Source organism: Diaporthe batatas (assembly GCF_019321695.1).
Source record: "Diaporthe batatas strain CRI 302-4 chromosome Unknown Contig00011, whole genome shotgun sequence".
Classification (NCBI taxonomy): domain Eukaryota; kingdom Fungi; phylum Ascomycota; class Sordariomycetes; order Diaporthales; family Diaporthaceae; genus Diaporthe; species Diaporthe batatas.
Window position 1 is genome coordinate 2005332 of NW_025408558.1, and position 21243 is coordinate 2026574.

General features: G+C 54.6%; 5 protein-coding genes across 5 annotated transcripts; 3 read left to right on the plus strand and 2 right to left on the minus strand.

Moving 5' to 3' along the window:
• Positions 1-4367: 4367 nt before the first annotated feature.
• On the minus strand, positions 4368-6236 carry KVR01_009614 (uncharacterized protein). The gene is made up of 2 exons (XM_044781958.1): positions 5478-6236; positions 4368-5398 (listed from the first exon to the last, which is right to left on the minus strand). Exons 1-2 carry the CDS (start codon positions 5861-5863, stop codon positions 4804-4806), a joined length of 981 nt encoding a protein of 326 aa, XP_044642116.1. The 5' UTR covers positions 5864-6236; the 3' UTR covers positions 4368-4803.
• A 14-nt stretch (positions 6237-6250) lies between these two features.
• On the plus strand, positions 6251-8158 carry KVR01_008944 (uncharacterized protein; the record flags this gene model as incomplete). Its single annotated transcript, XM_044791443.1, has 1 exon — positions 6251-8158. The coding sequence occupies exon 1, from the start codon at positions 7034-7036 to the stop codon at positions 8156-8158; it is 1125 nt and encodes a 374-aa protein (XP_044641446.1). The 5' UTR covers positions 6251-7033.
• On the minus strand, positions 7660-10190 carry KVR01_008949 (uncharacterized protein). The gene is made up of 2 exons (XM_044792604.1): positions 9321-10190; positions 7660-9250 (listed from the first exon to the last, which is right to left on the minus strand). Exons 1-2 carry the CDS (start codon positions 9598-9600, stop codon positions 8895-8897), a joined length of 636 nt encoding a protein of 211 aa, XP_044641451.1. The 5' UTR covers positions 9601-10190; the 3' UTR covers positions 7660-8894.
• A 3342-nt stretch (positions 10191-13532) lies between these two features.
• On the plus strand, positions 13533-15697 carry KVR01_009127 (uncharacterized protein; the record flags this gene model as incomplete). Its single annotated transcript, XM_044783602.1, has 2 exons — positions 13533-15441; positions 15608-15697. The coding sequence occupies exons 1-2, from the start codon at positions 13630-13632 to the stop codon at positions 15695-15697; spliced, it is 1902 nt and encodes a 633-aa protein (XP_044641629.1). The 5' UTR covers positions 13533-13629.
• A 3759-nt stretch (positions 15698-19456) lies between these two features.
• KVR01_009490 (uncharacterized protein) lies at positions 19457-20540 on the plus strand (the record flags this gene model as incomplete). The annotated part of the gene is made up of 3 exons (XM_044792944.1): positions 19457-19593; positions 19766-19892; positions 20043-20540. 3 exons carry the CDS (start codon positions 19457-19459, stop codon positions 20538-20540), a joined length of 762 nt encoding a protein of 253 aa, XP_044641992.1.
• Positions 20541-21243: the final 703 nt, after the last annotated feature.

A 21243-nucleotide genomic window follows, 5' to 3' on the forward strand; every position in this document is an offset into this window, starting at 1 on the left:
CTTAACTTCAGCCTGTGTCTGTGATTGGCTCCGCACACCGCATGGCATTTTCGACCTGCTGTCTCGGTGGAGTCGCACAGTGAGAGGAACTGGCTGCTGCGGTGCTGCTGCCGAGCTGAAGCCAAGCAGCCCACAACCAAGATGAGGGAGGGACGAGGCTGTTGACTGATGTGTAGCCCACGATCCCGTGGCATGTGCAAGAGCCTTCTCTTTCAATCGTCAGGGGATCGTCATCACCTCGTGCTGCAGCGCAAATGCAGGATTGGGCCCTTGCATTGCAGCAGCGACACGAACCGCCCGCCCAGGCTGCCTGTTCCCACTCTGCCCCTCCGAGCAAGCACCTGACCATCCTGCGCTGTACCCCGACCTGCCAGTGGCCTGCTGGCGCTGCGCCTGTTCTGTCCTGTCCAGCGAGGTCCGTCCGTCTGTCCGTCCTTGTACCACCTCAACTCGCCGTGCCGAGGTAATAAACAGATACAGTGTAAGACTAAGAAAGCTATGCGCCTCAAAAGGTCACCCTCGTGCTACGTGCCTACAACAATAGTAAGCTGTCGTGCACTGTCATAACCAGCCTAGCCCGCCCGTCCGTACGCATTCGGAACGTTATGCCGTGGTGGTGATGACGAATAGCCCCGTAGACAACTCATCTTCTGGCACACCTGCCCCTGGTAGGGCTGGGAAGAGGGTGGAAAAGAAAGATGAGGTGGTTTGATTAATATGCGCGAAGCCGAGGCCGACAGCCATTACGAAACAGGCGCCTGGCTGCTGTTGCGTCTACAGTGCACTAATAGGTGTATTATTAAGAATTCCAGCGTCTTCAGGAACCGAGGTTTTGCCCCCCAGGGACCCGGGGATGGGCCTGTATGCGACGGTCCACGTATGCCCTGCCTGCCTGCCTATATTCATCACCCAGGCTGCTTATAGTACAAGCAAAATCTGTCCTGATCTGGTGAGAGTTCTTCTTGTGGGTTCCATTCTCCGGGACTCGGATGGGCAGGTTGGTAGGCTGGTTCTGTGGCACTACTGTAGGGCTTCTTCTCGCCCTCAAGCACTGCATGCAGGCCTCGGTTCAGCTCAGCCTGAGCGCCCGTGCATGCATAGGTTGGCGCTGGTGACACCACCACGCACACAGCCCACGGCCGCAGCTAGCAATGTGCCGACGTAGGTATGCACCTCTGCCGGGCGGGCATGACATAACAGGAGGAAGAAGCAGCAGTGGCGTCGGCAGAAGTGAGTGCAAGGTGGACCTTAGGTGGTGCGGCGCGGCAGCGTGGCAAGCATTGATCATACAACCAGCTAGCCCCCATCAGGCCAGCAGTGTGCATGGCAAAGAATGGGCAGATGGGTTGTCAAAACAACAGGTGATTTCTGAGTTGTTTTGAGATGGGGCAGAAAAGGGCAAAAGACGGCGACCTTGCCCAACACGGCCGGTCGCATTCGTTAGTGGCACAGCCAGCATCCTGGGACGGGCAATGCTTCCATTGATGCTTCCAAAACCTTCCACACCTCCAACCCACCTGCCCACCCACGTCACCACGTCACCCACCTTTTTGGTTCCTCCCGTGGCCCGGCCAGTTGAAGAGCGCAGGCTGGGCAGCCATCATCGCACTACTGGTAGCCCCTCCCCTACTCATGCAGGCCCTCCTGCAGGTGCTGACGGGCTCCCCGCTCTGTTCAGGTCACATGGGCCGTGCTCAAGAAGTCGCCCAGTTGCCAGTTGAGTCCAGCGATTTATTACAAGAGGAGCACACAGCACTGAAAGATGAAACAAGCAAGCCGGAGTGATTGAGTGAGTAAAATTGAACCAACGACCACACAAGGCCCAGGCCTGGTCAGGGTCAGATCTACACTACAGCTCATTGTGAGCGGCGGCACTCATCGATGACGGCACGCCCCCGGAAACACAAGCAAGTAACCCACGACTCGTGCTTGCTCCTCCTCCTCCTCCCTCCCGCCGATCCGTCGGGTTAAAAAATCATCCCAAGTCACCAAACCAGGCCCCGCCCCCCTCCCCAGGCTCCCCCAAGATGGAGGAGGCGGGCGCAGGCAGGCAGGCAAGCGAGCAAGCAGCCCACGTCACCTGTTCAGGTTTTCGATCTTCGGTGAAGGGGACGGCAGGATGGATACCCTCAGGCGGACAAGGGCGAACAGGCGACCCTGCGACGGCCGATCACCGACGACAAAGCAAGCCCTCGACCCTTGGCCGGCTGAAAGTTCTCCAGGTAGATAGATAGCACTCGAGAAGTTGGGACGAAGAATTCCAGAATGGAAGTTCGAGGAAGCCGTCTCAAAAATAGCCTTTTAGTCTGGGGGTTCTTTCTTTTTCCACCGCCCCGGATAAACGATAAGGCAGGGAGGGAGGGAGGGCAGGTAGGGCTATCCAAAACCTCGTCTGATGATTCTGGAACCCGCCCGTTGCGTTGCGTCCTGCCTGCCTCTTCGCAGCTATACCGGTTGGGTCGTTCGCTCGTCAATCAGACTTCCCGCGTACCAAGGTTATGAGAGGGGTGATTGGATCGGATTCGCCCTGCCAGTGTGAGGAACTTGAAGGACAGAGCAGGCAGGGGCTGGTCGGTCGCCCAAACTGGCTAGTCCTCCCGGGCCCGGCTGCGACGACGATCCCCAAGAAGACAAGCCAACATGCTGACATGACAGGCACAGCGTGCCAGCGTGCCCGGCTGCTGGGAAAAGGGCTGGAGGGCTGGGAGATGAAACCCACCCGGACCGGGGGCCGACGCAATGCCCGCATGTCATGCAATGCCAGTCACTAACTCGGGCAGTTCTGGCAGTCAGCACAAATCCCGCTGTCTGTCGCGTGCACGCACTGATACACACACGGACAGCACGTTTTTTTTTTTTTTTTTTCGCCCTTTGTCTGGTTCTGCTGCTTTCGTCAGCCAGCCAGCCTCGGCCCTTCCTGTTCGAGCATGTCCACGCGGTGATCAACGGTCGTGCGCAGAGAACCGTTGTGCGGCGACGTTCCCGCACATTGGACCCGTGCCAGAACTTAGCGACTAACTACACTAGCATCTATCTCCTCCCATCGTTCGAGTTCAGACGCGCGGGGTCGCTACGGCCAGACAGACAGGCAGACAGGCAGGCGGGTCCGCTGCGACTGCCGGGCAGGCCGTGGCGCTAACCACGCGTTTGACAGCCCCAGGTGCCGGATCCTACGTACGCACATACACACGTACGGGTTGCTCTTCTGTCCCCCGTACCCGTGGTAGGTAGGCACTACTCCGTATATCACCTAGGCTGCCAACTGCCAGGCACGTACATGGCACAGTAGCATGTATGTATGTATGTATGTACGGGTACAACACAACAGCCCGCCCGACGAGGCTGAGATCGCAGCTCTGTCAGGCCCGGGTTTCACCAGCACGTGTTGGGGGAGGTTCCAGCCAGTGAGAGGGCCATATATTGGCTGGCGCTCTGGTTTATTTTTACAACAACCCTACCTACCTACCTAGTTGCCTGGTTGATCTACACTACCCCGTCCCACAGCAGGCTGCTTTCTGCTCTCCAGTCAGCCCGTCGGGGAATAAAATAGCAGGGCAGGGCAGGGCAGGGGGAGACGAGGCTGTGGGTGGATATCCGCTTATCCGGAGCGGAAGCCCGATGCTGCTGGTGGTGGTGGTGGTGGTACCAGAAAAAGGTGTAGTCTAAGTCTACCTCCGAGCGCCCTTTGTCTTTACACAACACACACGCCCGGCAGGCTGGCTATTGTTGGCTGGCTGGCGCCTGTTGCCTCCGAGCCACGCCATCGAGATGATGACCCGGGCTCGTCGTTCCCTTCTTTTCCCGCGACAAACCCAAGACCAATCCGAGAGAGCAGCAGCACACGAGCGCCGAGCCGCCTCCGAAAGGGAAGAACCTCGGCGCACAGATGTATGTTGTGTTTTGACCTCGACCACTCTTGGCCCCGGGGGAGTTGTACCGATCCGGGAGGTGCGGACGCATCCCCCCCGGGGGGGGGGGGGTCAAAGTGCTGCTGCTGCTGATCTGCTTGTCATACTACGCCCAAGGTTCCGGGCCGCCGCTGCGGGGTGGGTTGGGCCGAACCTGGGACGGAACAAGAGCTGTCGCGTGCATGCCGTGACATGCACTACATATGTCAAGAGGACTGACTACGGGCCAGGGCACGGATGCGTGCTCTGTCCCCCGGGGCGTTGTATGTGTGGGCGGGGCATCTGTCCGTTTCCGGCCGGTGGCGCGGGCCAAGGTTGGATGGGCTCTGCCGATGGTGGGGCCGGCCGGCCTGTGAGTTGTGTGCTGTCTGGAGTTGGCGAGATACACATGCCAACGGGGCCTCTTTTTTTAGGAAGAAAAATAATTAGCGGCAATTGGTTTTTTTTTTTTTTTTTTTTGGAGGTTTCTCAGTGTCGAATTTTGACGGACCTCGGCCTGGTGTGTGGCGTAGTTGCGAAGCATTCCCGTGGCTGCATCCGCCGTGGTCACGGCGGTGAACGTCAAGTTGAGTTGTGACGACGACGACGGCTTCGAAGTCACATGGAAAGAGAAGGGCATCAGTCAGGTCATGCCATGCAGAGCCCTCAGTGTGGAAGGAGCGAGACTCGGATTCGAGATGGATCCTCCCAAGACCATCATGATCTACCCTGCCGCGACGGGCATCCATCCCAAACCAAGTAACAATGTAACCATGTAAGCCAACTACCCAGCCCAGCAGCCCAGACAGTCCCCCCAATCCAACGCCAGACACCCACCCAAAGCCGGAGACAAAAAATCCCCATCGCGATCAAAACCCAGCCCAGTGACGTTCGACACCATTAACCACCCACCCACCTACCTCCTGTGTATCTTGGGCAGGTACTTGACCCAAGGCACACAGTTGTTGGCGTCCCCGTGCTTCCCATAGTCCTGCGCGGGCACGAACTGGCCCGTCTGCAGGCTGCCCTGCACAAAGTACACGTACCACGCCTCGTGCAGCTCGTCGCGCCGGCGGCCCCCGCACCGCAGCACCACCTTCCCGCCGCTGAACTGCTCCAGGATGCGCCGCACGTCCTCGAGCGGGTAGTGCGTGCGGGGGCTGGGCTCGATGCCCGCCAGCGAGAGCGCCGTGTACGTGTCGAGCATGCGGAAGAGCCCCGCCGCGCGCGAGAAGTAGTCGACCACCTCGCGGCCCACCGCGGGGGTGGTGTCGCCAGAGGGGGAGGAGGGGGAGGAGTAGCACCTTGGGCTCAGCGTGTTGATGCACGTCGCGTGCTTGTTGTACTCGTGCGACCACAGGTGCGCGTTGCTGCCCCTGTTGGCGACCCAGTACCGGTCCATGAAGGCCAGCAGCTCGTCCTGCCCGTGCGCCGCCAGGATGTCGGTGATGTTGTTGTAGTGCGGGGCCATGTTGCAGTACGCGTCGTAGGAGCCGTCGCAGAGGTCGGGCCTGTGTGGTGGGTGGGCCGACGCCAGTCAGTCAGTCAGTCTTCTTCTCCCGAGGGGGGACGGGTTTGTGGCCGGCTCACCATAGCCCGTGTAGCGTCCAGTCCTCCTCTGCGCCTCCGGCGTGCACCTCGCGGTCCCAGAACTGGGTGAGGAGCATCCGGCCGCCCGGGTAGACGAAGCAGCACGACTGGTCGCCCGCGACCGGCGTGTTGTTGTGGCAGCTCAGGGGCCCGTCGATGGGGCACGAGGGGGCGCCGCTCAGGGGCTCGTAGGGTGTGACGTCGCCAACGTAGCCGCCGCTGTAGCCCTTGCTGTTCGACGACGCCGCCGGTACTATCGCCTGGCTGACGCCGTCGATGACTGGCTCGAGCAGGCCCGCGATGGGGTTGGCGATGTCGCCGAGGAGGGGCACCTGCGACACGAGGTTGCCGGCGTAGGCCAGCGCCGCGCGGATCGAGGGAGACATTCTTCTTCGTCTGGTGGTTGGTCGTGTGTTTGTTCTGATCCTCAGGATGCAGAGTGTGACGTCGGTGTGGTTCTACATGAGTGAAGGATGGATCGAGTGGGTGGCCGGGTTGAGACTCGAGGGGGGAGGGAGCATTGTTTGCAGCGGCCTACGAAAGGGTGGATGGCAGTGCAACAGGAGTCGTCGTCAGGCGGGCTGGGTGATGCCAGGCTTGCCAGGGTCCAAGAACTAGGGGAGCTTGTGACACCGTGCCACGGTCATCTGGGGTTCGGCATGGGGTGGTGCTGCCCGCTGATTGGCCAGTGTGAGTCTGGGGCAGATTAGCAGAACCACCCCTGCCCGTTCCGACTCGCTGCACAAGGCAGTAGCCCGCATATCACGACCTTTCTTTTGGTCTGCGTTCAACGGTAGCAAACACTGCAGAAAATATTCACGAATTCCCACGTGATACCTGTGTGCCTCTGCTACCGGCGTGTCGAATGAAGCACACAGGCAGTATAACACACACAGAGCAGACTCAATCTGCCCGACAAGCATCATCGCGACACTCGGCTCGCTTCTTCAATCACGACGTTGGTCTTGGTCCTTCAGCCAGTCGGGATGGATGGTCCGTTGGTCCGTGATACTGGAAGAGCAGAGGGCTAGGGAGGAGATAGTGCTACCGGAAAACCCAGCGGCTCGGTCCAGGAGACTCGCTTGTACTGCCTGACAATTCAACTCACCGCGCCATCCAAACCACTACCCGCACGTCTTGTTGGACGATACCACGGGCTCGGATCAGCAAACAACGTCTCTGACATCCCGTCCGTACTGCCTTCCGTCGGGTCTCCTGTGGTACGGCAATCCTGGAACATCGACGAGGTCTTCTCGGGCATTTGCTACGCGTACACCGCATCGATCCTCGATCTCATACTGAGCTACGGTGGATGAACTTCCAACCCGACGACCTCGACATGACACCCTGCTAGGACATCAGATCTTACACCCAGGCAAAGTACCCTCTTACTGGTAAACTCCTTGAGGAGACCTCTACGCAGGTGGTTCATAGAACGCCCCCTCAGATACCAGAGAGGCAGGCAAGCCACACAAGTTCCGTCACGACATCAATCGTTCACGGTGACGGTACATGCAGCCCAAGCACGAGACCCAGCCGCCTACCTACGTACCACAATGCCCGTGGGAGACACCCACCCAAAGCCCCTCGTACACGAGCCAACGTCAGGCGTACACAAGCACACCCTGATCCTCCTCCACGGCCGCGGCGGGAGCGCAGCCACCTTCGGCCCCGCGCTCCTCAACACCCCCCTGGCCCCAGCCGCCGCAAGAGGCACCGAAAACACCAGCGCCAGCGCCAGCAGCACACCACCACCAGAAACCAACACCAGCCCCCACCACGGCCGGAAAGGACGAGACTGCCTCCCCGCGGACCAAGTGCCGCCGCCCCTGCCCCCCCGTGCCACGACGACGACAACGCTCGCCCAGGCCCTGCCCCACGCCCGCTTCGTCTTCCCCACGGCGCCGAGGGGGCGCGCCACCGTGTACAGGCGCAGCGTCGTCCGGCAGTGGTTCGACGACTGGCACCTGGGAGGGGCGGGGTCCGGCGACGCGGTGGGCGGCTCATATGACGCGGGCCTGCAGACGGGCGGGATGGGGCGGGCGGTCGCCTACCTGCACGACCTGGTCGCGCGGGAGGCGGGGGTTGTTGGTGGCGGGGCGCGCAACGTCGTCCTCGGCGGGATCAGCCAGGGGTGTGCGGTTAGTCTTGTTGCTTCGTTGTTGTGGGAGGGGGACGGGCTGGGTGGGGTGGTTGGGATGTGTGGGTGGTTGCCTTATGTGCTTCAGATGAGGGGGCTGTTGGGTGGTGGTGAGGTTGATGATGATGGTGATGATGAGATGGGTCTGGTGACGGCTAGCAGTTTTGGAGGCGAGGAAGTGGGCTTTGACCCCTTTGACAGGTCGGCCTCCCCTGGCTGTGACGCGGTGTCGCCAGGCGGCGGCAGCAGTGACACTGGAGCACCGGTAACTGCAGCCCTGGGGTGGCTGCGAGATGAGATCGAGGTACCCGGGGGCCGGACTGGGTCTGTGGTGCGCGGGAGTGGTGGCACCCCGGCCATATTGTGCCACGGTCAGGACGACGCAAAGGTCGACGTCTCCAAGGGCGAGGAGGCGGCCGGGTTCCTTCCTGCCCTTGGTATCGGGCCCGTCCGCTTCGAGACGTATGCGGGTGTTGGGCATGAGTTTTCTGCCGACATGCTCCTCGATATCGTCGAGTTCGTGCAGCGCGTGCTTGAATAAGCTCTGGGCTGAGATGAGATGGCATGGCATGGCCTCTGCTCAGGTGTCTGTTATGCGGCCAAGATGTCCCTTTCCCAACTTTCTGTGGGATGCCCTCATATAGGACGATTCATGTTTGCACAAGAATCCCTTTCATGGGACACTCTCCCGTAGAATGACATCTTATTAAGGAATTTTTCCATGTATCAGACCTCATGGCCAAGACATCAGACAGAAGAGGAAAAAGAGTTACCTGGAGAAACGCTGTGTGTATCTGAGGCAGGGCTCAGCAAGCGAGATGCTCTCGCCATTTACCAGATCCTTAAATGGTGAAGAGATGATTTCGACGGCATTTCATTGGCTTCGAGTGAAAGACGTGAGCGTCTGCGTTAGTGCTGACGAAGGGACGTTGGAGTTGCCTGCAACGTGACCACCATCTTAGTCTTTCCTCTCGGCTATCAGATTCCGAGACCGGGATGAAATCAAGACCTGGTTTCCTCTGGTCACAGCAAGTAGGGCACAGCGGTGTTGTCAGAATCCAAGGCTTAGTTCGCGCCTTCAATATGCATTACTATGTGACAAAACATTATCATATATACCATCATTAGATCATCCCAAAGGGGGGAGAGCACAGAGCGAAAACGCCAGTTCATGCATAGGACCATCTCCATCCTCCCATCTTTTCTCTCCTCCTCCTCCTCGTCGTGACATCCCATCAAAACCACTCATTAATCCTCCCGTACGGCGCAGCCCGCACCTACAGGCCACAGTCCGAGACGGGGACCTGGACGGCGGTGGCCTCGACGCGGCCGAGGGCGGCGGCCTGGCCGTTGGTCAGCTCGTTCATGGCGGCCTGGGCGATGTTGAAGCCGGCGGCGGCGTGGTCGATGGCCAGGACGTTGATGGCGCGGCCGCCGTAGCTCAGCTGCCAGCAGGTGCCGCACTGGGCCGAGTTCCAGCCGGCGATCTGGGCGGCGCCGCCGACGTGGGGGAAGCGCGGGATGGCGCCCTGCGTCTGCCAGCCGTAGCGCGTGATGAGGCCGTTGGCGCCGTCGGAGCACGAGACGGCCGTCATGGAGCGGCCTGCGTCGTCGTAGCCTGTGTCGTAGGAGACTGTGGTGGTGTTTGTGTTAGTTGTATATGTACGTATAGATTATTGCAGGTGGGTGTGGGCGAGGCTTACCAGTGACGGCGGTGGCGGCGGTGGCCAGGGTGAAGATGCTGAGGATGTTGGCGAGCATTTTGAAGGTGGTTTGGTGGTGGGTTATTGGGTTGGCTTGGAGTTGGAGTGAGAGTTGAGAAACTTGGTGTCCTAGCGAGGGAGATGGATAGATATTAATGAAGATGGTGGTGATGATGTCCTCCAAACCAAACATATCGAGCAGCGGCAGCCCATCTTTATATAATGCAACTGCACCTCCTCCTCTCCACCCACGACCCCAGCTTCTATGTAGTGTACACATTCCTCAAGGGAACCGTGTGAGCGCAACGTATGATGTCTCGTCTCGCTCATCCACCGAACGGGTCAAAGGGCACCACGAGCCCTTGGCGGCCGTCATCCACTAACGATGGGGCTGGGGTGGGAGCGAAGTGGACGTTGTCCGTCCAACTAATCGGGCAGCACTCACGCTGCCGAGAAGCTGGGGTAAGCTGTCTGTCTGGCTGGGCAAGTCCGGCCGTAAGCCAATGTCGGTCGCGTTAGTTCGGGGCACAGGGCACTTTACGAGTGTGGAGTCGTTGGACTCGCAGTGTTCTGGCGGTGCGGAAAGTTCGTGTTGGGTGCGGGCGGGTGGGACACGATCGACACTGCGACTCTCGTATCCATCCTCCCGAGGTCCAGGTGACCGCTCAGAGCGGACAGAAGAAGAAACCCGGAAAAGAAAAGAAGGGACATCCATCCAAATTTAGCAGGCCTGACTGACCTAGCCTGGCTTAGTGGCGTTATTATAGTATCTATACAGTACAACAGGCTTTGTGCAGTAGAAAAAAGAAGGAAAAAAACGGTTAGCAGCCACAGCAAGCCACCACCCCGGCAGTCACCGGCAGATCTGCACGATGCCTGCAAGCCTAAGCAGTAGAATCTGGGGCCACCCAGAACATGCCACACCTTAAATCCACTAAGCTCTTGGCTCCTCCGTCGCTGGGCCCCGCTGTCGCTGCTACCGTAATCCATCCAAACACTCCCACGATGGGGGTGGGCACAGACAGTATTCCCCAGATCGCGCATGCGGCGGTGAACTGATTGCTATCCATCTGGAGAGGCCGATAGTTTAGACCCCCATCTGCTGCTGCTGCTGCTCCCCGCGTTTTCGGATTGTTGCCGTGTCTGTTCTCGCATCATCCGAGGGCGATATGCGAGAGACTGGGCGAGGAAAGGGCCCACGCACAACGAAGGCAGCTCGCCTAACTTTAGAACGCCGAGCCTAGCCGTCCCACAGAAGCAACGCGACCTTGCATGAACTGCAACCTCGTGTGAGAACAAGAGAGAAAGAACCGGGGCCCACTCGCTCCTCACCGTCCTCGTGTCCGCCCCGACATCCCAGAACACCGACTCTTCTTCAACATCCATGACTCTGGCATATGCAAAAAGAGATCGGATATTCGCACCCACTAAAACGGAGGTTATACCCAAGCCCCAAGGGATAACCTCTCATAGGACAACCTCCCAGGAACTGCCATAAGACAAGCCTCTATAGGAAAACATCCTATGGGATAATTACTCGTGATTTAGTGCTAAACTAAGCGCTTTGATATCTGAGTTCCCTGGCATGGGTGAGCTCCCGTTTTGGCGGGTGCGAATATCTGGTCTCTACAAAAAAAAGTTGCTGAGATGTAGATCTTGTTGAGGCATTGACTCGACATTGGGTCTTCGAGCAGTTCATCCTGTCGTCCCTTCTTTTCTGCGCATCACTGGCGAGTCTTCCGGGCAGCCCGGACTGCAGACGGGCTAACACTTGAACTCGTCCATGCGAGTATCATCAGCTCACGGAAGGGTTACGTCACCTCTTAATCACCACCCCAGCTCTAGTCAGAGCCTATATGGCACAGACGACACCGGTTCGAAGCAACTCGATGGCGTCGAATTTTGACACCATCACTCATCCATCAATGATAGTGGTACGAATGCCATCTTCTAATCGGCGAGAACCCGTGCTATCAATATACGTCGGGGCCACCCACGACCATTCATGCCATGAACCATCATGAGGACAGTAAAACTTACCTAGGTACTCAATATCCGCATCAAAGAACCCCTTCCCCATGAGCGGGGTGCAAGCATTCCGGCGCTGCTCTGGCAGGGAACCTGGGAAGTACCTACATCACTCCAGCGGAATGCCCCTGCCATAATCTGTCAACCCAAGGCTCTTGCCAAACGTCAATGAACGGAGGCTGGTCAACCACCCGCAAAAGATGAGGAAACGGCCATGCTCCTGGCAAATGCACTCCAGCGCTCTTGGCGACTGGCTCGGGTCTCGCTGCCAGCTCCGAGTCACCCCGAGCCTTCCTCCCAGAATTCCCATCGCATCGGACCAGAGAAGGTATGACCGTGGGAATGGGGTGCCTTTGTTGGGCACAAAAGCTTTCCGCGCCCAGCAGCACTGTTTTGGCCGATTCAACCCCCCTTTCATTCCCAGGTCATGACCATTTGAGCACCACAGGACTAATTCTATCATCACGGAATCATTGAATACATCATTCAAGAAGAACTTGCTACTCGAGCCCACGATGAATGGCGCAGCCCGCGGTGAAGGTGGACGCATAGCCCCCACGGTGAATCAAGCAGTTGGCCAGGCGGATATTGCAGCCCGCGGTGCAGGTCGACGCATAGCCCCCAGGGTGAATCCAGCAGTTCGCCAGGCGGATATTGCAGTCCCCGCGATAGACAACAGTTTATGCACAACCTGCGGCAAAATCCTCGCACGTCCATGTGTCTACGTTTCTTCGAGGCTGTGTCCGTTTTGTTGGAATGTCGATGATTTGGAAGCGTGCAGTACTTGTGTGGGCCTAGGCTTCATCGCACTTTAGGGATCAATGGAACTCGGGGACGACTGCTTACAATGCATGGGGAAGGGCCGATCTACAAGATGCAACCTGTGCAACAGCAGGGAACTGGCGGATAACCCGGATCCCGGCGCGGTGCCGGCACAGTGTCGGAGATGCGGTGGGCGGGGCCAGTTTTACTGCCAGATTTGCTATTCGACGGGCTCTATTTGGGAGTTCGATGTGTTCTGCAGGGGCGATATTGTCGCTGGCACTCCCCGCCGGCATGCCCTTGCGGCGCACTTCGATCGAGAAAACTGGAGTCGGGTCAGCTGGTAAGCTCAACAGGATGATGGGAAGTGCTGCTACAATAAGCGTAGTGCGGTCGCTGGTTGGGTTCTTCGCTTGCAAATTGCCCTGATTATGGCTGAGAAGAAGAGTTCACTCAATAGAAACGTTTGAATGTTCCACGTGGTCCTGCTATGCCTCTTTGAAGTGGACTGCTTCGCTTTGGTGGACTTGACAGGTCTTGGAGACTCCGTCTTAAAGCTATGCCCCCGACGTCTCGCTTTCTCGGAGCTTGGAGCCTAAAGAATCAAGCTGCAGGGTGACTTTGGCCTCTGGCTCAGAGGACTTCACCCATGATTCGTAACTTGCTTACTGCGCTCATGGAATGATTGTATACAATATAATCCCACCGGGTGTCTTGAACCGAGACACACTAGGAGACGAGGGATGGGCCGCATCCTGTCACGCAAGTAGGGCTGTCGTGGGATGGTAGAATGGTCAGACTCGGGCGAGTCGGACCATATAGAATTTGCGCTCGCACGGGAAGGCTACGTATGTGTACTTTTCTGAACACCCGAGGACTCTGTACGTATGATGCCGTCCTACTTCTTAGAAAGTGATTGCGACACATTTCGTGCGCAATTCAGAAAGCTCTTATATATCGCACATGCTGATGTACGAACCATGATAGGAAACCCTGTGCGAACATGATGGGATTCACAACTCGGGAGCCGGGACTGGAGCCGGATCATATTTCAACGGCTATCCACGAGCAGACCTCGGGCAAGCTACTGTGCAACTGTTACCGAAACCTATAGTTTCCCAATACGATATTCACGTCTGACCCTATTTTAATCCACATAACCGTGGACTTCAAATGTTTGAACAATAATAAGATCTGGATCAATGTTCCAAGGCGCACATTCTAGCCGGATTGACAACCACAGATAAGCGGCTGCCGTTTGTACCAATCACGTTTCTTGTAAGCACAAGTGTACAAGCCATTTTCTAGAAGTAGAATAACTCCTCGTTGTGTAACACAACCGAATCCGAGTTGAGTCATAAGTGCTGCTGGCTTCGCTGCCCCGCTCCAATTCCAGTCTCTGGAATAAGCACGAGCAGCACTGCCGAATGCTCGCGCAAGAACAGCCTACACTCCAAAATCGATTGACACGAGACATATGCTTTGTTGAACCTGATATTTAGAGAACCTCGATCTTGCAATGGCCTCGATCTACGCCCCTTTGCACAGCGATGGCCGCAAATTCCGCCTCCTGGTTCTCGAGCCCTCCCCTGACCGCCAGGCTCCTATCCGATGCCAGCTGAAACAGTCATCCTTTGACAATGCCATCCCGGAGTATAAGGCTCTGTCCTATACCTGGGGCGACCCGCTGGTGACCACACCAATATCTGTGAACGACGCGGAGATACAGATCACCGTGAACCTGGAAGCAGCCTTGAGGCATATACGAAATGCATCAGATGCAATCACCATCTGGGTTGATGCGCTGTGTATCAACCAGACAGACGTGGCCGAGAAGAACCACCAGGTCGAAATGATGAGGGATATCTACTCCGGTGCTGAGCTCGTCATCGCTTGGTTGGGCAGTGCTAGTGAGGACAGCGACCTCGCCATGGAAATATTATCAACAGGACTGGACGCGTGGATGGAGAGTGAAGGGAGCCAGCGCAGCTCGACCCAAGAGGATGAGCTACAGTACCAAAGCAGCACAAGCTCCGAGTCGGTTCTCAACAATGAATGGAGCGTTCCCGCACCTGTTGGTGAAGAAGGCCTCGCCCCTGCCCCAGCTTGGGTTACTGCTTCAGAGCTCGGTCAGGAGATGATGGATCTCCAGCTCCCAAATTCTGCACCAGAAACGGTTCCCGGGGCGACCAGTGCCTTTTCTGGGGATTTATATGGGCATCAAGCCCAGTCTGTGATCTTGGGTCATCCCAGCATCTCTCCGTTTGGTCCAAGCTCCAGCAGTAGCGATGACGACTCCGAGGATGAAATGTTGGAGTTCGTCGACAGAAAATTAGAAAGATTGCCGCAGTGGGAGGCACGTTCTGTGATAAGATTGCTGGCACGAAGCTGGTGGTCCAGGATATGGGTGGTTCAGGAGGTTCTACTGGCGAAGAAATTTGTTTTGAGGTGCGGCGACGCCGAGGTTCCTGGAGAAATTATGCGAGGCGACGTTGCGCGCCTGTTGCTAGTGGCGAGGGTCGATCGTGTGGACATCCCTCGCTACTCGGCCGGCGTCATTTTACTTGATCATATCGGCACTTGGAAGGAAAAACACTATACCTTGGACGAGTTGCTATTCCGGTACAGAGCGAGAAAAGCTACCAGACCACACGATCATATTTACGGCCTTTTGGGCATCATACCAAACGAAGATAGGGACCTGATTGGAGCACCGGACTATGAATGCCGGGTGGAAGATCTTTTCATCGGCATTGCGAAGAAGCTGATGCTGCGGGACAACTCTGTGGCACTGCTTGTGGAGGCTGCAGACACCTCGCCCGCATCACCGTCTTCGACGATAACTGGGTTGCCTTCTTGGGTTCCTGATTGGACGCGGCCGCGCTTCAGCAGGAATGTGTCAGCGGTGGATCTGAGAAACCCTTTCTCGGAAGCTGAGTACTACTTTTCTGAAGACTGCAAGCGGCTGATGCTCAAGTGCTTCAAGATTGGAAAGATCGAAAGTGTGAAACCAGTGCCTGCGTTATTAGCTCAGGGGCAAATGCCCATGTGGCAAAATTCGCCAGAAACAACAGACAAGCGATCACCGCCCCTCCAGGGAATAATCATCGCACTGTTGATATCTTGCTGGATGCCAGGCCTTGAACGCTTGGACAACGAAGAAGGATTTCAGTTCGTCGCTGCCTTCCTTCAAGAGCTTGAGGAATACTGCATCTACCTCGGTCGGAGTGAAGCTGCTGAGGTCTACAACAAAGGTGACTATCTTGCGGGTTTCCTTGAATGGACAAATGACAGTCGAGATGGTCGCATTGATGAGAAGATTCTCGAGAAAGTTTTTAGCGTTCAGGCTGCCCACTCATTTGTGAAATGGTATCACAGGCAGCCCACAGCAGACCTCCAACGCTTTTATAGGCGTTACTCTCTTTTGCGAACGGGTCGTCTCAATCCTTTGATGTTTAGAACTTGTAAGGGCTCATTTGGCACTACCGCAAACGCAGAGGTGGTACCAGGGGATGTCGTCTGTATGGTTCCCACTTGTCGTGAACTTCTTGTGTTCCGAAAAGCACAGCCTTCCACACATATACTAATTGGAACATGTGATCCAATCGCCGGGATAGTTGAGGAAGAGTTAGTCCAAGCGGTAGAAAAGGGTCAGATTGTGAAGGAATGGATCACTTTGGTATAGGTGGTGATAGTTCTCACTTCGTCGTACTCAGTATCATGCTTGAAGTCCATATCTGGGGCATGAATAGGTGTAGCCTACCTAAGTACTCCAGGCTGAATAACTACGTTTCTAATACTAGAATTCAAAAAGCAACTACAACCCCAATATGTTCGAATATGTGTCTGCAACCACAGTGTCGGTGCATGACTGCCACAGCTCGCTAAGGCATCAGAACTGTAAATGATTGTCAGCCATAGTGACGAGGATTGGTACGTTTGTTTACCTAGATATGTGGCATTGGTAATCAACTTGTAAACAAGAGCAAAGGCCAGCTCTCCTGCATCACAGGTGTGAGAAGGGACATGGTGTTAAGTTAATTCAGAGTCTCGCAAGCTTGCTCATATAGTGTGAAGTTCTAAAGTTTATTGATCAATGTTCTCAATTTCTCTCACCCAATCCTGGCGAGCTCCAAAAAAATAAAGTCGCACGACCAGCGTGATGTGCGTGTGCCGGGATCGTGACCACAAATGGTCAGTTCCTCTATGCCAAGAATTGAGGCGCGACAACCATATCACTCGTCTACGCGGCCCCAGTTCTCTCTCAAGATGCCTCTCGCAATGGAGTGCCGACGTCTGTTCCCTGAAAGACTATCTCCAACACAAAGTTCAACAAACAGCCAGACCGTGCCAGCCGCCTGACATCTCATACACCGGACGACAAGTCTCCCGTTGCACCCGCCACAGACGGACGGAAGGTGTCTGGTCGTTTGGACTCGGCCGTTGCATGTAAGACATCTCATAATTTGGCCCGTGCAGAGGCACGCGTTGCATTCTCTGAGGCTGGTGCCTCCGTCTGCCATGGGGAATGTGATCGCGCCCTCGCCCTCACAGTTGATGCAGTCCACGGTCCTTCCAGTGCAGCTGGGACAATACTAGTAGCTGCCAGATACCGCATGGGCGGTGAATATCTCGATTACACGTCCCGCCTAGAAGTGGTCCGGGGATAGCGGAACCCGGCGGTGGTGCTCGGACTTCGTTGCCGCTCATCGCAGATCTCGGAGGTCTTGTTCAAGGAAGTCCTGTGACCATCAGCAAGACCGTCGAGCAAGGGCAGAATAATCAAACGTACGGGTCACGCAAATTTGGATTATTTCGTGTAACATATGTCCCGGCTTGTGCACTTAGGTACAAGTCTTGGCTCGGCTTTCTGTATCTCGGCTGTGCTGTGTATGTCCTGTGTTGATGACACCAGGTGAGTCTCAACACATCAGCAGCTGAAGTTCCGCGTTTAAATATGAATGTAGCCTTGGGAGATATTTGTCATCAAATTCGTCTGATCTTGTCTTGAGCAAGTCGCAAAAGTTGTAGGCTCATAGAAGGTAGATGCTACCATATGAAGGCGCCAAGTATGTCCTCGGACGTATACGGGATAGAAGAGAAACCGGATAGAAGGTAGATGTGTCTCTAGCTAGTCAGAGTGTCTCTTGATCACTGATTTGCGGGGTAGGTATGTGACGATGAAGGTTGATCCGAACGAGGGAGTGACTACAAGCATTGAAACTATGCAAAATATGAAAGCTTCATCAATGTGGCTCCCCTCGAGTGCCCTTTACGCGGCCACAGCATCTCCTCGAGCTCCAATAGCTAGGGGACAACCTCCCATAGCATAGCATCATACAAGGAAACTTCCTAATTTTAACAACCCATATCTGAGATATGTGCTTATATGATAAAGTGCTATTAATGACCTCTTATAGGGTACTTTCTTCTAGGATAATCGCATGAGAGCTGGCACCTATCGGGTACTTCCATATAGTAACGCGGCTGAAAGTTCCTAACAGGTTCTTTATGATATCCCGGGCATTAGGCCATGATCGTACAGTCTGTAGGCAAAGAGACCACCAGGAGATTTTCACATAGATCTATACCATGGTTTGTATCCACGTTACCCTTGAAATCTCGATGAGGAAAGGTACCTAGGTATTCTTTGTCACCTCGAGGATTTGGGTAGGCACGGCTCCCAGGCTACCTAGCTAGGTACCGTACCGGGGTTTGCAGGCAGCCCGCAAGAGTTGCGGAGGCCTGCAAGGCTTACCTCGTTTTCAAGACTTACACCTACCGCAAGACTTGTACCTACCGCAAGAATTACCCTTTTATAAGAGTTAGAGAGTTAAGGTATAGAAGTTATATAAGAAGAAATTAGGAGAAATGAGTATATATATCTAGGTAGGTATATATTTAGAGGAAGAGGTAGTTATAAAGATATAATTATAAAGCTTTGAAGATTAAATTAAAGAGGAAAAGAAAGAGAAAGATAAAGTAAAGAAAAAAGAGAAATATAATTTAAAAATAGAAAATAAACCTTAAAATTACTTTAAAAAAAATAATTTTTCTTAATTATTCTTTATATTTAAATAAGTAAAGTAACTTTTAAATTATTTAAATCTTTTTATATAACTTTTATACTTTAATTCTTTAATTTTTATAAAAAAAATAACTTTTATAATAAATATAAATCTTATAGTAATTATAACGTTTATAAAGAGTTATAACGCTTACTAACCCCCTTTATTTACTAATATAATAAGTATATAAGTCTATTTATAATAGATGGTTAATGTAAGCTAGCGACCCTTTAAGTAATATTTTATAACGTGTTAGAGCTATAGTGGTATTACGGTATTAGTGTGTGAAAACTATGAATCACCCTCCCTACTAGTAAAGCGGCCTGCTAATTAACCTAACACTATAATGTCCCTTCTCACACCTATAGCTTAAAGAATTTTAAGCTCTTATTACAGGCCTCCTCCAGCCAGCCCCTCCCTTCCTAAATAGGTAAAAAATATCTCTTAACACCCGCACTACACTCCCACACCACAGCCCAGCCATAGTATACAGAGTATTAGTAGAGTGAAGCGACCCCTAGGGGTAGAGGGAGTTCGCGGAAGCGAGCGAGCGAGGGTGAATTCCCTCTACCCATACTTTTAAGTCCTTATACTACTAATTCTTCAAGCCATATTTCTAAGCCGCAGAGCGGCGCTCGGGAATTCCTGTGATGCAAAAGTATGAATAACCCTTCCCTATTAGTAAAGCGGCCTGCCAATCTACCCAGGTACCTAGGTACCTAGGTAAGTATGCTGGATAATGTGTGATGCTAGAGGCATACGGTATGAAAGGGCCAGAAGTAAAGTCAATGGACCACAACAACTACATCTATGGAAAAGTACCTAGGTACCTAAGAGACGATGACCGAAGGGAGTAAGGGGCATGCAGTTGGTCCCTCCCTGCAGGGATCCCTGCAGGTCCCCTATCGATAAGGCTGCCATACTATCACCTCTCGCCCCGAAGCCTGGCAACCAACCTTCCTTCCTTCTCTTTTTCTTTAGGCAGAACTACTCGTAAAATCCACTCTATTTGGCGTGAACTTCAAGCCCTGAAGCCCAGGTGACGTCTCAAGCGGCTTATCGGTACGGCACCCACCCGTGTTCGGCGCCGCAGGGGGGCTGGGTCGCAAGGGGGCAAAGGTTGCCTTCAACAGAGCCTCATCCAGCCTTTCTGTTCTGTTGCGACGTTCTGCTTTCTCTCTCGCGCATCTCGATCCAGTCTCACTTGACGGCTTGCTACTCAGGTCGCAAAATCAGCCAGCACTTTTCCAACGTCCATCGAGCATCGACGTCTTCAAAATGGCCGCTTCAGACGGGGTGGAAGAGACGCGACCTCTCATCAACAACAACCCCGAGCTTCAGACCTACTACCAATCGCTTGAGTCACGCATCGGCTATAGGCTTGTGCTCGGCGGCACTCGCCACTTTGGCTACTGGTAAGACGAACTATCAGTCTCGACTTTCCAAGTTCCCTGGTCATTGCCAGTGCTATGCTTCTCAAACCGGCCATCCTTTTCTGTATCGCGATTTCAACTGCTTGCACTGTCCCCTCTTTGAGCAGTACTTTTGAGACAGTGGCACAACATTACCCTAATCAAACAATTGCAGGGACAATGACTCCTGGTGGCCCTTTCCCATCACTCCTGCCCTTCGCAAGATGGAGCAGAAGATGTTTGAGCGACTCAACCTTCCGGAGGGAGCGTCTGTACTAGACGCAGGGTGTGGTATCGCACATGTCGCACTCTTCATGGCACGGCGTGGACTCAGGGTTACCTGCATCGATGTCGTTGAACACCACGTCGAGAAGGCCCGCAGAAACATCAAGCGCTCCGGGCTGCCAGAGGGTCAAATTTCCGTGCGGAGGGCCGACTACCACAATCTCGAGTGGATTCCTGATGCCTCCTTCGAGGGAATCTACACCATGGAAACGCTTGTACATGCCACTGACCTGGAGCGCGTCCTCCGCGGCTTCTACCGCATCCTCAAGCCCGGTGGTCGACTAGTGGAGCACGAATACGAGACCGTCAACGTCGCCTTGGCCGAGGCTACCGGCAGCCTTGCCGACGACGTTACATCGGTGGTCAGCCTAAGCGCCATGCCTCTCGACCTGATGAGGGAGGGCCACCTCAAGAAAACACTTGAGGATATTGGCTTTGTGGATGTGAACATCCGGGACTACTCGGACAACGTCCGGCCAATGCTGCGGCTCTTTTACTGGATGGCCATTATACCATACTTCTTCGTCAAGATCCTCTGCCTGGAAAAATACTTCGTTAATACTGTCGCTGGTGCGGGCGGCCTGCGGGGTCAGAAGTGTTGGAGATATATCTCAGTCAGCGCCTCAAAACCTGGTGCTGCTGTGGAATCGGCCAAGACGAAATAGACTCGCTCGTCACACCGAGTTACTACCTAGGGTAGGTTTCAGAGAAAGCTTGGGACAGGAAACAGATTGTACAGGCAAACCACGGGGTTTGAGATCCATCATCTGAGCTGTGAGTGCTAGTGGAAGGAATGATGAACATGGCCTGAAGCATGATTGCTAGGCCACTTGCTTCTTTAATCGTTAATTGTCCCATGCATGGGATCGCTCGGCTCACCAGGTGGTGTGTACCCAGTTGCAGGTCAATTGCCTCTCCGGTCTCCCCTTCCGGACAGCCCTCAATACCTAGAAAGACATGAGCATGGTGCGAGCAACACGGACCGACGAGAATGTGTGAGCCCTAACATCACTGTCTTTCAAACCTGTTGCCGCTGCGTCTCCATCGGGAGGGAAGAGAATGCGAATGCAACTTCGCCAAGGTCATTCTGATCATTCGCGAGTTGATAAGATTCAGCTAGAGACATGGAGGTGGAGCTCAGGATCAATACCCTGACACTCAGGGGAAGAGGGGTGGCTTAGACGATCCAACAAAGGTATGAGGTGTTCCGCTTCGGCTTGGCTGTGACAAACACTTGCTCCTCCGCAGATCAATTACCTGGGAAGTCCCTATTCCCATCCTGCGCAGATCATGTACACGCCCACCACTTGCACGGCATGCCTCATCACTCCACATCTCAAGGAATGAGAGACTCATCGTCTGACTGTA